This window comes from Salvelinus sp. IW2-2015, unplaced genomic scaffold (genome assembly GCF_002910315.2).
Source record: "Salvelinus sp. IW2-2015 unplaced genomic scaffold, ASM291031v2 Un_scaffold2619, whole genome shotgun sequence".
In the NCBI taxonomy this organism is placed as follows: domain Eukaryota; kingdom Metazoa; phylum Chordata; class Actinopteri; order Salmoniformes; family Salmonidae; genus Salvelinus; species Salvelinus sp. IW2-2015.
The window spans coordinates 21,445-44,298 of NW_019943927.1; the positions used below are offsets into that span (position 1 = coordinate 21,445).

At 43.9% G+C, this 22,854-nt stretch overlaps 1 protein-coding gene across 1 annotated transcript in view; it reads left to right on the forward strand.

Annotated features, from left to right (window-relative positions):
• The first annotated feature begins 1,807 nt into the window (after positions 1-1,807).
• LOC112074403 (fascin-2) overlaps positions 1,808-22,854 on the forward strand; it is a 27,583-nt gene continuing 6,536 nt past the window's right edge. Inside the window, 3 exon segments of the mRNA XM_024141585.2 lie at positions 1,808-2,810; positions 18,895-19,051; positions 19,512-19,633. Coding sequence (XP_023997353.2) covers positions 1,967-2,810; positions 18,895-19,051; positions 19,512-19,633 — 1,123 coding nt within the window. The 5' untranslated portion in view covers positions 1,808-1,966.

Consider the following 22,854-nt stretch of genomic DNA (forward strand, 5'->3'; position numbering starts at 1 on the left):
GTGGCCTGAAGGTTAGCAGTATGACTGTCAGGGGAGTGGGTCTGAGGTTTAGCAGTAGACTGTCAGGGGAGAAGTGGTCCTGAGGTTAGCAGTAGGACTGTCAGGGGAGAGTGGTCTGGGGTTAGCAGTAGACTGTCAGCGGGGAGAGTGGCCTGAAGTTGCAGTAGACTGTCCAGGGGAGAGTGGTCTGGAGGTTAAGTAAGCAGACGTGTCTAGGGGAGAGTTGTCCTTGAAGGTTAGTAGCAACTGTCAGGGGAGATGTGGTCTGAGGTTAGCAGTAGAGACGCTAGTGGGGAGAGTGGTCTGTGGTTAGGCAGTAGACTGTCATGGGGAGGTGTGTCGTGAGGTTATGTAGTAGACTGTGCGAGGGGAGAGTGGTCTGAGGTTAGCAGTAGATCTGTCCAGGGGAGAGTGGTCTGAGGTTAGCAGTAGCGAAGCTGTCAGGGGAGAGTGGTCTGAAGGTTAGCAGTAGAGACGTGGTCAGGGGAGAGTGGTCCTGAGGTTACAGTAGACTGTCGAGTGTGGAGAGTGGTTCCTACTGGGGTTAGCAGTAGACTGTCAGGTGGGGAGAGTGGTCTGAGGTGTAGTAGACCTGTCAGGGGAGAGTGGTCTGAGGTTAGTCAGTAGACTGTCAGGGACGTTGGCCTGAGGTTAAGTAGCAGACCGTGTCAGACTGTCAGGGGAGCGTGGCCTGAGGTTAGTAGCAGACTGTCAGGGGAGAGTGGTCTGAGGTTAGTAGCAGACTGTCAGGGGAGCGTGGCCTGAGGTTAGTAGCCAGTGTTAAACTAAAGAAAGGATATTTATATATTATCAAGTGGCTGTTTGATGGAAACAGATCAATATATRATTCATAGTAAATAGTATTTGAAGTGAAAGTGCTGAATGGTTCCTAGTGTTAAAGGCACTAATGACAGCTGAACTTGTTTAATGTTTTCCACATGGCATTCTTCAGTCAGCCCAGGTCTCTCAGTTCAGGACTTTCAATCTTGTTCTCTTGAATCTCCTGCAGTGGTTTATGGGTGTTAGACCAAACAACGTTCTGCTTTGGTCAATAAATGACTCACACTCTTGAACCTGATAAATTACGGAACTGTACTGTACATTCAAGTTAATCAATCAAGTCAACTCAAGGCATAGTATGACTCAAGGCACACTCTCCCAGTTCATTTTAACAAAAGGAAAAAAGGAAAGAAGTGAAAGAGGGCTTTGTGGACATATTCAAATCCCCTCCTGTTAACATTGTGTGTACACAAGAGAAAGCTGATTTGAATTAGGGAAATCTAGCGATTCAAATGGTGACTATTGTACAATACATTGTCCCTGTAAAACCCAATCTATCAGATAAAAACCTGTTTGAGCAGGGAAAAGGAAAGAGATGAGAATCTGAAGAGAGAGAGAGGGAGACGAAGAGCACCTTTACTCGACTGGACGTTTTCCAATTAGGCTGTGGCTCACCAGGAGATCAGTGCTGGGGTAATCCCCATGCTGGATGTGTTTCCAGTATATATGTGCCTAACTATGTGATGGAGAGACAGCCTGAAGAGACTCAAGGCTGTGAAATGAGAGTGTCATTGTGAGTGATAGAGAGAGTGTGAAATAAAAGAGGGGGGGAGATGAGACGAAACAGCGTGAGATAAAGTGTATTTGTAAGAAGAGAATGAAGGCAAGAGGAGAGGTGGGTTTAGTGCACTGGTATGTGACGTCAGCGGCTCGTTGGATTGAGGTCCTGTGTCCTGCTGATTTTAATCCTGGCTGATTAGGTAACAGAGAGCAAGCGCCTGTGCAAACCCTCTGGGGGAAGAGAGAGAGGAAGTCAAGCATTTAGACTGAGGGAGGTTGTTAAAGCAGGGGAATTTTGCGCCTGGAGAGAAGAGAAAGGGGCACACTTCCCCCTCTACCCTCCCCCTCGTTCATCCTAAAGGTTTCCACTCCATACCTCTGCGTGTGTGTGTGTGTGTGTGTGTCTATGGACAACGGATTGACGATGCCCACGAACGGAATTAACAAAGCCTTGAAGCTGCAGTTTGGCCTCATCAACCACGAAAGCCGTTACCTAACGGCCGAGGCCTTCGGCTTCAAGGTGAACGCCTCGGCCTCCAGCATGAAGAAGAAGCAGATCTGGACTCTGGAGCAAGAGGACCAGGACACCCAGGTAGTGTTCCTTCGCAGCCACCTGGGCCGCTACCTGGCCTCCGACAAGGATGGTAAGGTGAGCTGCGGGGCAGAGCAGCCCGACTCGCCCGGCTGCCGCTTCCTGATCGTGGCCCAGTCGGACGGCCGCTGGGCACTGCAGTCGGAGACATACCTGCGCTTCTTCGGAGGCTCGGCTGACTACCTGTCCTGCTTCGCCCAGGCCATCGGGGAGCCCGAGCTGTGGGCCGTCCACCTGGCCCTCCACCCGCAATCTAGCCTGCTCAGCGTCGCGCGCAAACGCTACGCCCACCTGTTTGCCCGGGAAGGAGAGATCTCGGTGGACAGCAACATCCCCTGGGGCTCGGACTCCCTGGTCACCCTGGTCTACCTGGAAGGAAAGTACTTCCTGAAGACGTGCGACAGCCGCTTCCTCAGCAACGACGGGAAGCTGGTCAAAGAGAACACCCCCACCACCAGCTTCACCCTGGAGCTCAAGTCGGGCAAGCTGGCCTTCAAGGACTGCGATGGGAAGTACCTGACGCCCATGGGCCCGACCGGCACGCTGCGCTCAGGCAGGTGCTCCAAGCCTGGKAAGGATGAGCTGTTTGATCTAGAGGAGAGCCACCCACAAGTCATTTTCCAGGCAGCCAACAAAAGATTTGTCTCCGTCAAACAAGGTAATTATCCAGCCGATGTATATATTTATTGCTATAATGCACATTATTTAAGTGTTTTTGTATAGTCTCTACTGAGATGAAAAATGTGAACTAATTTGATGTTTGGACAATATTTTGGGTTGGAAATGTCTTGCATTCAATATCCTCTCTGAAGGTGCACATCTGCTGCAGAGGAATTGAAAGGAATAATGTCAGCAGAACCCCATTAGGCTCACTGTAGGGTTTCCAGGAGATTGCATCAAATTGACTTGCTATACTTCCTTGGAATCCACCCAGAACTGAGCAAACTAATGCTCTACACGCTTCTATTTTCCATTTAGTCTGCAAATGGACTAACCAGGGAGGTTCTGCCGCTCTATTTTGAGGAAAGAATGGGATGGAGAAAATAGAGTAGGTAGGCCAGCTGTGAACCCATTGGGGGAAAAACAAGTGACATTCTCAGGGAGCTTTAGAATTGCAGAACTTTTGAAATATTTTATTTTTTTGTTCGATGCTTTTAATTGCTAAAAACCTGACATTACATTAAACACAGTGCTCTGAGAAGAGTAGAGTACAAATCCATTTTGTTCAGAAAATAATGTCTTATTGTACTATGCTCAGCATGATCCACCTCCAGTGTAATTGACCTGCAAATCCACACTTCATGCGCTATAGTTGACGTCAAGAAATTGAAAGTAGGAAAATGTTGATGTTTGCATAATTTCCCTGTAGAGGTTGGTTGGTTCTATCACAAGCACATGGCAGTCCAATAGAATCACCATTAGTTAGCTCAGTGCTGAAGCTCARTTTGTCTTTAGTTACACTCCTTAGCAATTAGATGAAAAGTTAATGCTGTTGAAAGACTCCTCACATCTCAACAAAAAACAACCATATAGAAACCARGTGTTTGATACCATTCCGTTGACTCCATTCCAGACAMTATTATGAGCTGTCCTCCCCTCATCAGCCTCCACTGCTCTACTCCCTTAGTGAAGCCTGTGGGTCTGTCTGTCAAAAGCAGGCAGTATATTGAATTCTAATCACAAGTAGGCTCAGTTKAGTCATATTTGTCATTTTCAGAAACCATTCACTCAATTGAGTGAGCATTGAGACATATCTCAAAATACAGTAAGCATGCAGTGTAGCAGCCCACTAGGAATGTTAGCCCACATAGGGGAAGGTTCCTTACTCAACGAGAATCAGAAATATAGTCATCAATTAGGGGATCCAAAAAGATTGTCAGAGACTCTCCTGGAAATTTTCAGAAAGAACATTGTGAAACCATGTGACAAGTACGGTACAACTGAAGGGCAGCCATGCTTGTCTCCTCGCTCTGCACGGTGCATATGGTCAGTCAGCCATTGGGCGCCATTACGTGTGTCATCCGGGTCGTCATGGTAATGGGCTTTGTCATTTCCACTGTGTGTCCCATAGAAGAGATTAGGGAGAGCGCAGGCTGATGACTCCAGGGAGGCAGAGGGGTCCTGCTGGTGCTACCAACTAATTCCCATCAATGGTCATTTTAGGTATCACCAGAACGCATTCTTTATTATTAAACCTGAAAACTACCTCGCTTATCTTGGCAGCTCAGAGTGAGGAGAGAGGAGAGGAGGCGACGAACGAGGAGCATGAGAAGGCAGGCAGGGAGGAAGGAGGACGCAGGAGAGAGGGAGGAGAGGAGATCGTGAGAGAGGCCGAGGAGACGGGGTACAGGAGACAAGCGATGGAGAGGAACGAGGAGGAAGCAGAACAGGGCCGCAGACGAAAAGAGCAGGCAGCACGAAGTACGAGATAGAGAGGGAGCGAGCACGCTGAGGAGGAGGAAGCAGAAGAACGAGAGAGAGAGGAGACAGGGAGGAGAGAGGGAGCGAAGTGAGGATGGTTTGAAATTGTAACACGGCGGCTTGAGGTGATTTGAATTGGCAGGAAGAGGAAGTCATCTATTAGCCTGGACAGCAGATGAGAGAGCAGTTAAAATAGGAGAAATAGCAGGACTGATCATGACCTACACTCATCATTGAGCTCTCGCAGAGGCTTTCCCTGAGAGAATGAAGGTGGAGAGATCTCCTCTGCTGAACAGACCTAGAAACAGGCCAGCAAGCATGGAGGACAGGTTAGAAAGATCGCCTCTGCTGACAGACCTAGAGACAGAACAGCAGGCATGGAGACAGGTTAGAAAGAGACGCCTCTGCTGACAGACCTAGAGACAACCAGCAGCATAGGACAGTTACGAAAGAGATCTCTCTTAGCTGACAGACCTAGAGACAGGCCAGCAGGCCATGGAGGACAGGTAGAAAGAGATCTCCTTGCTGACAGACCTAGAGACAGGCCAGCAGGCATGAGGACAGGTTAGAAAGAGATTGAAGGGACTTTGCTGTCTGGTCACAGGTTTGGAGGAAGTTCCAAACAAAGACGTGTAAGTGTCATTCAGTAGGGTGTCACCCTGCCACAGCTACATTCACAATGACATAACGTACAAGTACCTAGATACAAGATGATTTATATAGGTTTATTCATTACAATTTCTCCCAAATGTACTAGGAGATGCATTCTTCCCTCCCCTGCACAGGCCTCCCCGGTATGCTATTTCTACGATTTGTAAAAATACAGAGTAAATGTGATTTAAATTGTACAAGTCAGATGAATTTACAGAACAACAAATAAATATTAAATAGGCAGCGTCTAAGCACTTGCCCAGCCTCACATCAGGCAGTTGGCTGGGGTAGGCCCTACATTGTAAATAATCATTTGTTCTTAACTGATACTGTCAGTAAATTAAGTTAAATAAAACATTTAAATAGATTAAAAAGAATGTAGTTAGGCTACTGCTCAAATATTGATCAAGCGCAATAAATAGTATATTGATCACAAAAAAAGCTACCACCAGATTAATTATCCCCAGTTCATTCTACCTCTCCTTTGTTAAAATCTCACACAAGTGGTCTTTTCATAAAGTGCTCAATATGGCAACCCAACCCATAATGTTGGGCTTGGTCTCTTCTGAGAGAGAAGGTGTTTTTGCCTGCCTGGTATATCACTAGGAAAACAGACTTAAGCACACGGGACAGAACTTGGAGAGACTAAACCTGAACTTGTCCACTAAGAAACTCTCATTTCGTTTGCTACAATGTGCACTAATGAATACACCACTGGTGTCTCCTCTCCCCCGACATTGTTTTAGGAAGAGGCAGGCACCCAAAGCTGCTTAGTGGGCCCTGCTGTGCAGATTGCATTGCCACCACCGAGGAATTACAGCAGGCGAATGAGCAGGATCGCGGTGGAGTGTGTGTATGGGCATTATGGTGAACAGGCTTAAGAGAAAGAAGTTGAGATATTCTGCGACTGGGATCTAAATTTGAACTCCAGCACAGACACAATCTCGCTATATACAGTGCATTCGGAAAAAGCCACGCCCCCTTGACTTTTCCCCACCATTCATTTGATTAAACGCTTTCACTTACTCTCATCAACATGAACCATTCACACGCCTCTCTTTTACTCCATCGAATCTACACCACAATACCCCATAAGACAAAGCAAAAGACGATTTTTTGAAATATTAGCACATTTATAAAAATAAATGTATAAAATAAAAATAAATTACATGAAGTATTCAGACCCTTTACTCAGACTTTGGAAGCACCTTTACAGCGATTACGCCTGACGATTACTTGGTATAAGCTTGGCACACCTGTATTTGGCGAGTTTGTCCCATTCTTCTCTCCAGGTCCCTCAAGCTCAGTCCACGTTGGATGGAGCGTCACTTTTCAGGTCTCTGCAGAAATGTTAGATCGGATTCAAGTCCGCGCTCTGGCTTGGGCATTCAAGGCCATGTCAAGGACAGTCCCTACGGATGTGTTAGGCACAACCCTTAATGTCAGTCCCACGGGATGTGTATAGACCTTAGTCAGTCTCTAGATTGTGTAGGACAATCCCTAATGTAGCTTACGGAATGTGTATAGGACAACCCTTAATGTCAGTCCCTACGGGATGTGTGAGGACAATCCTTAATGTCAGTCTCTACGGGATGTGTATAGGACAACCCTTAATGTCAGTCCCTACGGATGTGTATAGGACCAACCCTTAATGTCAGTCCTCTACGGGATGTGTGTTGGACAACCCTTAATGTCAGTCCCTACGGAATGTGTGAGGACAACCCTTAATGTCAGTCCTACGGGAGTGTAGGACAACCCTAATGTCAGTCCCTACGGATGTGTAGGACAACCCTTAATGTCAGGCTCTACGGGATGTGTGTTAGGACAATCCTTAATGTCAGTCTCTACGGATGTGTATAGACAACCCTTAAGTCCCTACGGGATGTGTGTAGGACAAGCCCTTAGTGTCATCCCTACGGATGTGTGTAGACAACCTAATGTCATCCCTACGAGTGGTGTAGGAGGCAACCCTTAAGTCAGTCCCTAACTGGGATGTGGTAGGACAAACCCTTAATGTCATCCCCTACGGGATGTGGTAGGACAACCCTTAATGCGTCCTACGATGTGTATAGGACAACCCTTAATTCAGTCCCTACCGCGAGTTATAGGACAACTCAATGTCATCCTAACACGGGATGGTGTAGGACAACCCTTAATGTCAGTCCCTACGGGATGTGTACAGGACAAGCTTATACGTCGTCAGTCCCTACGATGTGTAAGGACAACCCTTAATGTCGTCCCGACGGAGATAGCGACAACCCTTAATGCAGTCCCTACGGGATGTGTGTTAGACAACCCTAAAATGTCAGCCCCTACGGGATGTGTATAGGACAACCTTAATTCAGTCCCTACGATGTAAGACACCCTAATTCAGTCCCTATGGAGTGTATAGGACAACCCTAATTAATCAGTCCCTACGGGATGTGTATAGGACAACCCTTAATGTCAGCCCTATGCACGTACTATAGAGGACAACCCTCAATAATATCAAGTCCCTACGGGGAATGTGTATAGCGACAACACCTCTAATGTCAGACCCTAGCGGATGTGTACTACGGACAAGCCCTAATTGTCAGTCCCTATGATGGTATAAGACAACCCTTAATAGCAGTCCCTACGGATTGTGTAGACATACCCCTTAAATGTTCAGTCCCTACGGGATGTGTATAGACAAACACCTTGATTGTCAGTCCCTATGGAGTTACAGGACAACCCTATAATGCATCCCTACGCGATTCGTGTCGACAACCCTAATGTTCATCCCTACGGGATGTTGTATAGGACAACCCTTAATTGTCAGTCTCTACGGCGAGTCGTATAGGGACAACCTTAAGTGACTCACCCTTATTTCAGTCACCCCATGCCGGATGTAGTAGATCAACCCGGTTAACACGTTAACCGGTGTCCTATAGCATGCTGAGTCAGGACATATCCTAGAGTCCCTACTGTGCATGCTGCTTTAAGAGGGACAACTTAAGCGAGTACATCAGATGCCATCGCTCACGTCTCAAACTACCCTAAGATTTCAGATGGCATCTTTCGGGATTGTAAATAGACTATTGCACTGTAATGGTCCGCAGAGTGAGACATCTCGTAGCGTGCACCACTTTTAGAGCAAAGACCACACTCCTAGTATGATGGAAGTCAATTCCTAGACGAATTGAGAATCATCTGAAGTAAGGGCGTGAATCACATTGAAATGACCATATTATACTTGAAGCAGCTTTAGTCTTCATTAAGATGCAACTCTCAACTTCCTGTAATCATTTCAGCCAGTAGTTTTGAAAGTGGTGCTCAACGAGCCACAAAGTCGTCCTCAGTTTTCTTTGTATACAGTCATCAAATTGCTACTACATAATCCATTTCGTTATAATATGTTACATCCTGCAAACATGTATTATAAAAATACATTGCTGAAAATGTATGATACTGTTACGATTAATATGTAGACTTCAGATCGGAGTGCATTCTATTAATGGATGTACATTGGGGCTTCTTGTTATCTATTGTGCCTAATCTGCTGACCTCTTTCAAACATATTTTATCCTCAGTCACAATATCTATGCCTTTTTGGATGATGGCCCATTCCCAACAGTTAATTGCTCTCAGCAGTCTTCTCCAAATAACATTCCTCAGTCTTCATTTAGAGTCATTTCATAGAACTTACTGCAGGTAGCTGTCGCTTTCCTTACAGTGACACACGTGGGAGATAAATCTATTACACGTGAACTCCTACACCACTCATGGGTGCGAGTGCGGGAGAGAGCGTCAGTGCGAGAAAAAAGCACGAGCTGACTTCCCCAATCATCATTAGTCTATGCAACAACACTTTGGGCTGCGCACGCCTTCGCATGAAACGCTTAAGCAGAGCAGTACACACCACTCTGGACACTCCAGACTCACACTCCACACACTCTCAAGGCACACCTTAGCAAGCTTTCAACAACAGATTCTGATCTGAACCCAGGTCTGGCAAAACACCTGAAGGTAACATTCCGCGGGACACACATCATGGCAACACATACAACCAATCTGATCATAAGCCCAGTCTGGGAAATCACGCTTGAAACCCGGGGACAAACACATACAGATCTGATCTGAAACCAGTCTGGAACAGCACCTGAAAGGATAACACCTGCGGGCGAAAAAACAGCATACAGATCTGATCTAACGCAGCGTCCTGGAAAAACCTGAAGACTGCCGGGGACAAACACATACAGATCTGATCTCAAACCAGGCTCTGAAACTCTAAAGGACCCCTGCGGGGACAAACACATGACAGATCTGATCGAACCCAGGTCTGAAACACCCCGAAGAACCTCCGTGGAACTGGCAAAACACTACAGATCTGACTCCTGAACCAACAGAGTTCTGGAAACACCTGAAAGACTGCGAGCCGCGAGACACAAACACTCACAGAGCCTCTCCAGAAACCTGTCAAAAACTCATCCCCATTGACTTTTTCCACATGTGTTGTGTTACGCAGAATTTAAATTGATTATAGTGAGATTTTTTGTCAGGGCCTACACACAAATTACCCATAATGTCAAGAGTGGAATTATGTTTTTCAACATGTTTACAAATAAAATAAACGCTGAAATGTCTTAGTCCATAAGTATCTCAAATCCCTTGGTACTGCAAGCTAAAATAAGTTTCAGGAGTAAAAATGTGCCTGAACAACACAATAATTGAATGGAATCAACTTTCTTTGCTGCAATAATATGCTTTAACTGATTTTGACATGACTACCTCATTCCTTGTACTCCATAACATACAATTATCCGTAAAGTCCCTCAGTCGAGCAGTGCATTTCAAACATAGATTAAACCACAAAGACCAGGGAGGTTTTCCAATGCCTCACAAAGAAGGCGCACTATTGGTAGATGGGTAAAAAATCTATAAAAAAAGACAATGAATATCCCTTGAGCAAGGTGAAGTATTAATTACACTTTGGATGGTGTATCAATAACACGCCAGTCACTTACAAAGATACAGGTGTCCTTCCTAACTCAGTTGCCAGAGAGGAAGGAAACCGCTCAGGAATTTCACCATGAGGTTAATGGTGACGTTAAAACAGTTACAGAGTTTAATGGCTGTGATTAGAGAAAAGTGAGGATGGATCAACAACATTGTTTCTCCACAATACTAACCTAATTGACAGAGTGAAAAGAAGGACGCCTGTACAGAATAAAAACATTCCAAAACATGCWTCCTGTTTGCAACAAGGCACTAAAGTTATACTGCCAAGAAAATATGGCAATATTTTTTTTTGCCTGAGTACAAAAGTGTTATATTTGGGGCAAATTCAATACAACACATTACGGAGTATCACTCTCCATATTTTGAAGCATTGTGGTGGCTGCATCATGTTATGGGTATGCTTGTAATTGTTAAGGACTGGGGAGTTTTTCAGGATAAAAACAAACGGAATGGCGCTAAGCACAGGCAAAATCCTAGAGGAAAACTTGGCTTAGAGTGCTTTCCACCAGACACTAGGAGATGAATTTACCTTTCAGCAGGACAATACCACAAAACACAAGGCCAAATCTACACTGGAGTTGCTTACCAAGAAGACAGTGAATGTTCCTGAGTTGCCGAGTTACAGTTTCGACATAAATCTACAAAAAAATCTATGGCAAGACCTGAAAGTGGTTGTCTAGCAATGACCCACAACCAATTTGACAGAGCTTGAAGAATTTTGAAAAGAGTAATGCTGCTGGTGATTCTCTGATCCACCTCTACGCAGACTACACCATTCTGTATACATCTATGATGTCTCTCTTGCTGCTGGTGATCCATAGATCCACCTCTACGCAGACTACACCATTCTGTATACTTCTCGCCCTTCTTTGGACACTGTGCTAACAAACCTCCAAACGAGCTTCAACGCCATACAACACTCCTTCCGTGGCCTCCAACTGCTTTTAAATGCTAGTAAAACTAAGCGCATGCTCTTCAACCGATCGCTGCCCGCACCCTCCCGCCCGACTAGCATCACTACCCTGGGCGGTTCTGACCTAGAATATGTGGACAACTACAAATACCTAGGTGTCTGGTTAGACTGTAAACTCTCCTTCCAGACTCACGTCAAACATCTCCAATCCCAAATTAAATCTAGAATCGGCTTCCTATTTCGCAACAAAGCCTCCTTCACTCATGCCGCCAAACATACCCTCGTAAAACTGACTATCCTACCGATCCTTGACTTCGGCGATGTCATTTACAAAATAGACTCCAACACTCTACTCAGCAAACTGGATGTAGTCTATTGCAGTTCCATCCGTTTTATCACCAAAGCCCCATACACTACCCACCACTGCGACCTCTATGCTCTCGTTGGCTGGCCCTCACTACATATCCGTCGCCAAACCCACTGGCTCCAGGTCATCTATACTTGCTAGGTAAAGCCCTGCCTTATCTCAGCTCACTGGTCACCATAGCAACACCCACCCGTAGCACGCGCTCCAGCAGGTATATTGCACTGGTCATCCCCAAACCAACACTTCCTTTGGCCGCCTCTCCTTCCAGTTCTCTGCTGCCAAGACTGGAACGAATTGCAAAAATCTCTGAAGCTGGAGTCTTACATCTCCCTCTCTAACTTTAAGCATCAGCTGTCAGATCAGCTAACCGATCACTGCACCTGTACACAGCCAGTCTGTAAGTAGCACACACAACCAACTACCTCATCCCCATATTATTACTTACCCTCTTGCTCTTTTGCACCTCAGTATCTCTACTTGCACATCATCATCTGCACATCTATCACTCCAGTATTAATGCTAAATTGTAATTATTTTACCTATATGGCCTATTTATTGCCTACCTTCCTACTCTTCTACATTTGCACTGTACATAGATCTTTCAATGTTTATTTTATGTTGTGTTATTGACTGTACATTTGTTTATGTGTAACTCTGTGTTGTTGTTTTTGTCGTACTGTTATGCTTTATCTTGGCCAGGTTGCAGTTGTAAATGAGAACTTGTTCTCAACTGTTCTCAACCTGGTTAAGTAAAGGTGAAATAAATAAATAAATACAAAATGGTGCACAATCCAGGTGTGGAAAGCACTTAGAGACTTACCCAGAAAGCCTCACAGCTGTAATCGCTGCCAAAGATGCTTCTACAATGAATTGACTCAGGGGTTTGAATACTTATGTAAATTAGATATTTCTGTATTTCATTTTCAATAAATTTGCAAAAATGTCAAAAACATGTTTTCACTTAGTCATTATGGGGTATTGTGTGTAGATGGGTGAGAAAATGTTTAATGCATTTCAAATTCAGGCTGTAACATAACAAATMGTYGGATATGTTGAGGGGTGGGAATAATTTCTGAAGGTGCTGTACATAGGCCTACAGTACATGTGTTACCCAACATGTCATCTTGGCACCCAGAACCTAATCCCGCATGTGCACTGCTTCGTCTGTCACAACACAACCAGACATGTTAATTGAATCATTTTTTTTATCACAATGTAAGTGCCACAACTTGCGGTCACCTCGGAACACGTGTAATCTGCTGTGCGAGATAAACTGGCAGGATAAGACAGGACGTGCAAATGACAGGCTCATCCGAGCAGCGGGATACCTTGGGGCAAGGCGGTGCCAAGGTCAACTCTCATACCACCTCTCCTATGGTCGTGTTCATTAGGGCATGCAATGCAATGTTTCATTCAGTTTTATCCCGTTTAGTGCCTAATGAACACCACCCTGGTCCTCTCACCTCCGGGGACTTCCTCTTTGGACGTTCAAACCTCAGGGAGATCCCAAATCAGGAGGAAACGCATGCTGTGTATAGAGGCCAGGAGTTTTTCCTGTCCACAGTACCTAATTAGAAGATAACTCCTGGTCCTAGTTTTAGGCTATACCTAGGGCCCAGAGTTTTAGATAGCTATGGCCCAGAGTTTTAGGCTATATCTATGGCCCAGAGTTTTAGGCTTTATCTATGGCCCAGAGTTTTAGGCTATGGCTATGGCCCAGAGTTTTAGGCTTTATCTATGGCCCAGAGTTTTAGGCTATACATAGAAACAGAGTTTTTCCTGGCCAGGTCACGTAGTCAGGAAAACTCCTGCCCCTTTTCATGTACCAAATCAATAACACACGATACAGCTGAACCCAAAACAATAACATATTATACAGCTGAACCAAAACCAATAATACACGATACAGCTGAACCCAAAACTAATAACACACGATACAGCTGAACCCAAAACTAATAACACACGATACAGCTGAACCCAAAACCAATAAACACGATACAGCTGAACTCAAAACCAATAACACACTAATACAGCTGAACCCAAAACCAAATAACACACGATACAGCTGAACCAACAAACCAATAACAACGATACAGCTGATCCCAAAACCAATAACACATATACAGCTGATCCCAAAACCAATAACACATTATACAGCTGAACCCAAAACCAATAACACACGATACAGCTGAACCAAAACCAAAAACACATTATACAGCTGAACCCAAAACCAATAACACACGATACAGCTGAACCCAAAACCAATAACACACGATACAGCTGAACCCAAAACAATAACACATTATACAGCTGACCCAAAACCAATAACACACGATACAGCTGAACCCAAAACCAATAACACACGATACAGCTGAACCCAAAACCAATAACACACGATACAGCTGAACCCAAAACCAATAAAACACGATACAGCTGAACCCAAAACCAATAACACACGATACAGCTGAACCCAAAACCATAACACACTATACAGCTGATCCCAAACCAATAACACACGATAACAGCTGAACTCTATAGTGATCCAGCCTGGTCTCAGAGCAAAACGTATTATCAGTGCATTCGGAAAGTATTCATAACCCTATACTTTTCCCACATTTTATTACGTTACAACCTTATTACAACCAGTGGGGCTCCCAAGTGGCGCAGCCTTCTAAGGCACTGCATCTCAGTGCTAGAGGTGTCACTACAGACCCTGGTTTGATTCCAGGCTGTATCACAACCAGCCATGATTGGGAGTTCCATAGGGCGGCGCACAATTGGCCCAACATCGTCCGGGTTAGGGTTTAGCCCGGGGTAGGTCGTCATTGTAATAAGAATTTGTTCTTAACTGAGTTGCCTAGTTAAATAAAGGTTAAATTAAAAATTAAAAAACTTATTAAATGGGTTAAATAAAAAATGTCCTAATCAATCTACACACAATAACCGATAATGGCAAGTGGAAACAGGTTTTTAGAAATTTTGGCAAATGTATGAAACAACAATATTTGACACCTTATTTACTTAAGTATTCAGAACTTTGCTATGAGCCTCAAAATTGAGCTCAGGTGCATCCTGTTACCATTCATACCCTGAGATGTTTCTACAACTTGATTGGAGTCCACCTGTGATATATTCAACTGATTGGACATGATTTGGAAAGGCACACACCTGTCTATATAAGGTCCCACAGTTGACAGTGCATGTCAGAGCAAAAACCAAGCCATGAGGTCGAAGGAATTGTCCATAGAGCGCCAAGACAGGATTGTGTCGAGGGACAGATCTGGGGAAGGGTACCAAAAAATGTCTGCAGCATTGAAGGTCCCCAATAACACAGTGGCCTCAATCATTCTTAAATGGAAGAAGTTTGGCACCACAAGACTCTTCCTAGAGCTGGCCGCCTGGCCAAACTGGCAATCAGGGAGAAGGGCCTCGGTCATTGAGGTGACCAGGAACCTGATGGTCCACTCTGACAGAGCTCCGGAGTTCCTCTGTGGAGATGGGAGAACCTTCTAGAAGGACAACCATCTTTGCAGCTCTCCACCAATCAGGCCTTTATGGTAGAGTGGCCAGTCGGTAGCCACTCCTCAGTAAAAGGCACATGACAGCCCGCTTGGAGTTTGCCAAAAGGCACCTGAAGGACTCAGACCATGAGAAGCAAGATTTTCTGGTCTGATGAAACCAAGATTGAACTCTTTGGACTGAATACCAAGCGTCACGTCTGAAGGAAACCTTGCACAATCCCTAAAGTGAAGCATGGTGGTGGTAGCATCATGCTGTGGGGATGTTTTTCAGCGGCAGGGACTGGGAGACTATGAACGGCGCAAGGTACAGAAAGATCCTTGATGAAAACCTGCTCCATAGCGCTCAGGACGTCAGACTGGGGTGAAGGTTCACCTTCAAACAGGTCCACAACCCTAAGCACACAGTCAAGACAACGCAGGCGTGGCTTCGGGACAAGTCTCTGAATGTCTTGGAGTGGCCCAGCCAGAGCCTGGACTTGAACCTGATCGAACATCTCTGGAGACCTGAAAATAACTGCAGCAACGCTCCCCATCCATCCTGACAGAGTTTGAGAGGATCTGCAGAGAAGAATGGGACAAACTCCCAAAATACAGGTGGGCCAAGCTTGTATTATCATACCCAAGAAGACTCAAGGCTGTAATCTCTGCCAAAGGTGCTTCAACAAAGTACTGAGTAAAGGGTCTGAATACTTATACAAATGTCATTTCTGTATTTTTTTCGTTATACATTTGCAAAAAGGTCTACAACCTGTTTTTGCTTTGTCATTAGGGGGTATTGTGTGTAGATTGATCAGAGAAAAAAATATTTAATCAATTTTAGAAGGCTGTAATGTAACAATGTTTGAAAAAGTCAGGGGACCTGAATACTTTCTGAATTGACTGTATTTGACTAAAATCTGTGCCACTCCATTTAGTATGATATGTTGCTTTACGTTAGGTTACATTACATTGGCCCATGTAAATCCGATACACTCCTATTAGTATGATACGTTTGGGATGACAGTAGGTTACTTAAGGCAAAAACGAAAGGAGGGTGATTGGTTGGGGTGYAWGGGTGGGTGTAATACACCAACATCTAGCAACTCATAATGTTGTGTGTTTGAATCTTATCACAGACAACTTTAGCATTTTAGCTYATTAGCAACTTTGCAACTACTTACAACATTTTAGCTACTTTGTAACTACTTAGCATGTTAGCTAACCCTAACCTTAACCCTATAACCCAACTTCTAACCTTAACCCCTAACGTAGCATATCATACTACAGCAGTTGAAGATAATATATCATACTGTACTAAACGGGTTAAAGAAAACTGGTACGATCAAGACGTAGAATACTATACGTCCTACAATTCGTATTATGTTATATTGTATGGCCGCTATTACATTGTAGGCCAATGTAAAGTAACCTATCATTCTAAATGGAGCMGCACGGATTTTGGTCAAATTTAATACGTTTTCCTCTGAGACAAGGTTGCAGCGGCTATGCCTCGGTAATTCACATTCAAATTGTTGGTMCAATGTGTTTATGTCCTCGTCATTTTTTATTTAGGTACTGTGTGTTTTATGAGCTCACAGTCCTGCAGTAGTGGTGTTTGCATACTGTAATATCCCCCCTGCTCACAACATGAGGGTTTAATGTGTATAAGAGACAGCTGCAGTAGTGGTGTTTGCATACTGTAATATCCCCCCTGCTCACAACATGAGGGTTTACTTGCAGAGTTACACATCGAAGACCAGGACTATTACACTGTTTAACAGTCCTGCACTATAAAGGAGCAGAGTGCATTTATGAGTGGAAGTGATAAAAAGATGTGGGCTTGTATCAAGGGAGGAAATGTGGATGATTGTAAGGAGCTCATATTTGGGTTTGGATGATACAGAAGTGCAAGAGATTGAAAAAAGAAATACATTAAAATCACAAAATGAAAAGGATCATAAATCTGTTGACTTTGTGTGTGAACCTACCCTGTTTTTTCTGATCCTTTATATCCAATCTAGGTCGGTGGAGCTCGGTGACCTACTCCTTAAAAAGAGAGAGATATACTCTCGAATAGTCAGCTTTCAGAGAAGCTCTATAAGGAAGAACTCATCATCCTAAATGAATAGGATGTCTAAAGCTTRGGCCTACACGYCATGATCCAGCGTACCTCACCTTAACCACACAGCCCATTTAGACAAGGCCAGGGATATAAGAATAGCACTGTCTTCTGACCAGGTTTTGTGCTGTGAGTCCCTGAGCTGTGTAACACTAGAGGAGAAGAGACGAGAGACAGACAGTTCTTTAATGAGCTGTCACATCACTGCTGTGTCCATGGTTCTCCTGCAAATCACCTTTGAGTGTAAATGGCTTGTGAGAAGAGCTTGTAATCATCGTCATTGTAATGCCCTTCGACTCCGAGCCATGGCATTCTATTCTCAACTGTCTTTTTCTCTTTTATTTCCCTTTTGTTGTTGTCTCTGTATAATGGATAAATAACGTTTTGTTGTCTCTGTATAATGGATAAATAACGTTTTGTTGTCTCTGTATAATGGATAAATAACGTGTGTTGTCTCTGTATAATGGATAAATAAGGTTTGTGTTGTCTCTGTATAATGGATAAATAACGTTTTTTGTCTCTGTATAATGGATAAATAACGTTTTTGTTTTCTTGTAATATGGATAAATAACGTTTGTTGTCTCTGTATAATGGATAAATAACGTTTTGTGTCTCTGTATAATGGATAAATAACGTTTGTTGTCTCTGTATAATGGATAAATAACGTTTTTGTTGTCTCTGTATATGGATAAATAACGTTTGTTGTCTCTGTATAATGGATAAATCGTTTTTGTTGTCTCTGTATAATGGATAAATAACGTTTTGTTGTCTCTGTATAATGGATAAATAACGTTTTGTTGTCTCTGTATAATGGATAAATAACGTTTTGTTGTCTCTGTATAATGGATAAATAACGTTTTGTTGTCTCTGTATAATGGATAAATAACGTTTTGTTGTCTCTGTATAATGGATAAATAACGTTTTGTTGTCTCTGTATAATGGATAAATAACGTTTTGTTGTCTCTGTATAATGGATAAATAACGTTTTGTTGTCTCTGTATAATGGATAAATAACGTTTGTTGTCTCTGTTAATGGATAAATAACTTTTGTTCTCTGTATAATGGATAAATAACGTTTTGTTGTCTCTGTATAATGGATAAATAACGTTTTGTTGTCTCTGTATAATGGATAAATAACGTTTTGGTTGTCTCTGTATAATGGATAAATAACGTTTTGTTGTCTCTGTATAATGGATAATAACGTTTTGTTGTCTCTGTATAATGGATAAATAACGTTTTGTTGTCTCTGTATAATGGATAATAACGTTTTGTTGTCTCTGTATAATGGATAAATAACGTTTGTTGTTCCTGTATAATGGATAAATACGTTTTGTTGTCTCTGTATAATGGATAAATAACGTTTTGTTGTCTCTGTATAATGGATAAATAACGTTTTGTGTCTCTGTATAATGGATAAATAACGTTTGTTGTCTCTGTATAATGGATAAATAACGTTTGTTTGTCTCTGTATATGGATAAATCGTTTTGTTGTCTCTGTATAATGGATAAATAACGTTTTGTTGTCTCTGTATAATGGATAAAATAACGTTTTGTTGTCTCTGTATATGGATAAATAACGTTTTGTTGTCTCTGTATAATGGATAATAACGTTTTGTTGTCTCTGTATAATGGATAAATAACGTTTTTGTTGGTCTCTGTATAATGGATAAATAACGTTTTGTTGTCTCTGTTTAATGGATCAATAAAGTTTTATTTGTTGTCTCTGTATAATGGAGCAATGAAGTTTTGTTGTTGCCTCTGTACAATYAAGTTTGTTGTGTTGTATCATAGGTGTGAGCATCTCAGCCAACCAGGATGTGGAGACAGACATGGAGACCTTCCAGATGGAGATTGATAAGGAGAGCAAGAAGTGCATGTTTAGGACCAACGGCGGTAACTACTGGACACTGGTCTCCCACGGAGGGATCCAGTCCACAGCCACGGAGGTGTAAGTAGATCTATTTTACACTCACTAGTTTGCCATGAGAATGCACACCACAGTTGGCTACAGACGGCTTCCCAATTCATTCTTTTGGACATTCTTGCTGACATGCTAACATTATCTGTTGAACATTCAGATGTTGTTTTGTCAGAACAAGCACACCTGATTGAACTTGTCAACGACTAAACCAAATGAATTTAACCTTAGTGTTCTTGTTCTGGAATAGAACAAAAATGTGCCACAGTTTAGGGTGCCTGAAGAATGGACAGGGAAACACCTCTACTAAACAGACCTGCGACCAGAGGATATGAACCGTTTTCTGTAATGTCGCTTATGAGGGCATTCATCAAAACACTTTGCTTTAAACAATTATACTAGATTTAAACAACCTTCCATGAAATTATTTTCAACTTAACCCKCCCTCTTTTCATTCTTCTCTTTCATCCCCTTATCRGGACAACCACAGGGAGGCCAACACAATGTTTGACATTGAATGGCTCGGCCGCAGTGTAGCACTGAAGGCAAGCAATGGGAAGTACGTGTGCACCAAAAAGAATGGGCAGCTTTCAGCCGTCAGCGATTCCGTAGGTAAGTGCTTCGAGATCCACATCTCTGATGTGATTCAGTTAGCATAGAGATCACGTTGAATGTGTCACATGGAATGTGCTCAACAGGACTGAGGGACAAATGAGCACATGTCATGTGTGAAGAGAATTGGCATGTGATCAGAGGACGGAAGAGAAGAWGAATAGAAGATTAATGGTGATCAAAGGACAGGGATGGACTGGGACCAGACATCAGCCCGGGAATTTCTCACACTTTTTCCTTTAGGGCCCCATTACAAAAAAGGACTTTGGCTCAGAACAGGGCAACACGGCTGGCCCTTGGATGTACACAGAGAGCTAATTTTAATATGCATGTCAATCTCTCCTGGCTGAAAGTGGAAGAGAGATTGACTTCCTCAATACTTTTATTTATGAGAGGTATTGACATGTTGAATGCATCGAGCTGTCTGTCTAAACTACTGGCACACAGCTCCGACACCCATGCATACCCCACAAGACATGCCACAAGAGGTCTCTTCACAGTCCCCAAGTCCAGAACAGACTATGGGAGGCACACAGTACTACATAGAGCCATGACTACATGGAACTCTATTCCACATCAAGTAACTGACGCAAGCAGTAAAATTAGATTTAAAAAACAGATGAAAAAAACACCTTATGGAACAGCGGGGACTGTAACTAACACAAACTTGGGACAGACAGACAACACACACACGAATAACATACGCACTACACATACACATGGATTTAGTATGTAGATATGTGGTAGTGGTGGAGTAGGGCCTGAGGGAACACAGTGTGTTGTGAAATCTGGAATATATTGTAATGTTTTAAATGGTATAAACTGCCTTCATTTTGCTGGACCCCGAAGAGGAGCTGCTGCTTTGGCAACAGCTAAGGGGATCCATAATAAATACAAATAGAAAATACTAGCTCAAAAAATATAATTCTGACGGGACTGGCATCATGGGCTAAAATCCAGGTCCCATCTGGCATTTGCCTTACCGCCCATGTCTCACCGCCCCATGTCCCTACCGCCCAATGTCCCTACCGCCCTATGTTCACGCCAGCCCTACCGTGCCCCATGTCCCTACCGCCCCGTGTCCCTACCGCCCCGTGTCTCTACCGCCCCGTGTCCTCTCCTACGCCCCGTGTCTCTACAGCCCCTGCAGACCATAAAGAAGAGTTAAGAGAACACGAGGAAGTGATTTTTTTGGGGCGGGGGGGTGGTAATAGGATGCAACACCATCCGCCGGCCCGTTCTATCAGTGCACGAGTTACTCTAAGACCAATCAATAGTAACTCAGAAATCCACTTTTTTTTTCAGTTAACCATGTTTTCTGATCAATTCAATACATATTAGGGTTTGGCCTGGGAATCCCGAAGATCTTTTGTAGTCCATTTTAGCAAATGCTGGCAAATATTTGATTAATAATGGGCTAGTAAGCTGATCACACATTACCACTGTTAAACATTACATACTATTAATGCCAGGATTGGGGCGGGTTGCAATTTAAAAACACCAAGCATCAATCCTCTCCTCCTTGGATGCATTGACTGCAGTCCCAACCAGCAGCGCACTCAAATTGGTGGTACCGGAGGCGGGACAGGAACGTCAGTGAGCCCGCCCGTTGTAGCGACCGGCCCGTGGTTCTCTACCGCCTCCGTGTCTCCTCACCCGCCCGTGTCTCTACCCCCGGTACTCTACTGCCCGTGTCTCTACCGCCCGTGTATCTACCGCCCTATTGTCTCTACCCGCCCTAAAATTGTCTCTACCGCCCAATCGCTCGCCTTCATTGTTTGAACTGCACAGGCGCCTAATGAAATAGATCACTAGAAATGCAAATCGTTCATTCTACAAAGCAGGGAGAGTGCTCGACATGACTAGTCCGAACTTGGCCTCATGTCTTGAAAACTTTTAAAACGGAAAGTTCGCCTAATTAATATGAATCAAACAGTAGAACAATTGTCCCTCCACCTCCCGTTCCCCTCTTCCCATCCCTTTCCTCTTTTCAGCAGTGATTTACCGGCCGCTAATGAAGAGACACACTATCAAGGACGGCGAGGCGGCACTACCAGGGCTATGGCAAACAAAAAAGGGGGCGGCCCCCGGCCCAGGCAATGGCCAGAGTTTGTGTGACGGCTATCTGGTCTTAATGTTTTTCTGTTTGGTCGCAGATTCGAACTTTGGCAGGTGATGAAAGCACCATAGACTTTGGAGAAGGAAAGATGACGAGGATGAGGGAAACGCGACTACGAAAGCTAACAAAGCAAAAAGGGAAAGAACAGCCAAGGTGGTCAAAGCCCAACTAACAGGACACACCTCAAGAGAAAAACGCTGCGGCCGCAGGTAAGACTGATACAACCTGAGGTGTCATGTGGTGTACCGCAGTTATAATATGACGTGGGTCTTATACACCTGGCCTACACATTTCTGTGTGCTTGACGACCCAGTCGGGATGAGGCTGAAGCCCGTGAGTCCGTAGGCTGCGCGTAACGGGTGGCGCGGGTACTCAGCGCTATCTGCCACCAAGGCCGTGGTGTCTAAGACAGAGACCAGAGATCTTGCTGGGGAGACATAACGGCAGGGCCAAGTGGAGAGACGAGGAAGCGCGAAGACCGACACGCGAGGAGGCCTTGCCGCAACCCCGTAACTCCCACCACGTCAAAACAAGTAACACGGACGCCTACCCGGAACCTAGCGCCCTTAGAATCCACTGACCTTCTGTTCCATTTACATTGACAAATAAGTCTTTGAATCTCGAAAGAAGGGTCGGCATAGGCTCGGGGCACCAAAAATCAATAAGTATGGCCAAATGGAATAATATACAGGTATTTAAGAAAAAAAATTAAATTAGTATATCTGGCTGGTATAAAATTTGCTTAAGTGCGTGAACCCGCTGGTTGCGTCCCTACGGGTGCAATCATCGCAGTATTGACTTCTGAGGTGATTTAAAATGGGTCTTTTCTTGAATCTGATTGTTTTAATACTGTTAATTCAACTTCAGAATAAAGACATGAATGACAGCATGTTTGCAGTTGTAAGAAACAATCAGAACGTAATAAGGTAATTGTCAAGTAAGTCTACTGGACTTATATTAAGAAGCAAAGCGAAACAGTGCCTCATCTGTGCATCAAACATTTGGTGTATACAGTGTGGCTGTAATGACCATACGCCGACTGGTGGTGAAACCGCCGAGTGTCGCTTGGGGTACGAGGAAGTTATCCAAACTACACCACACA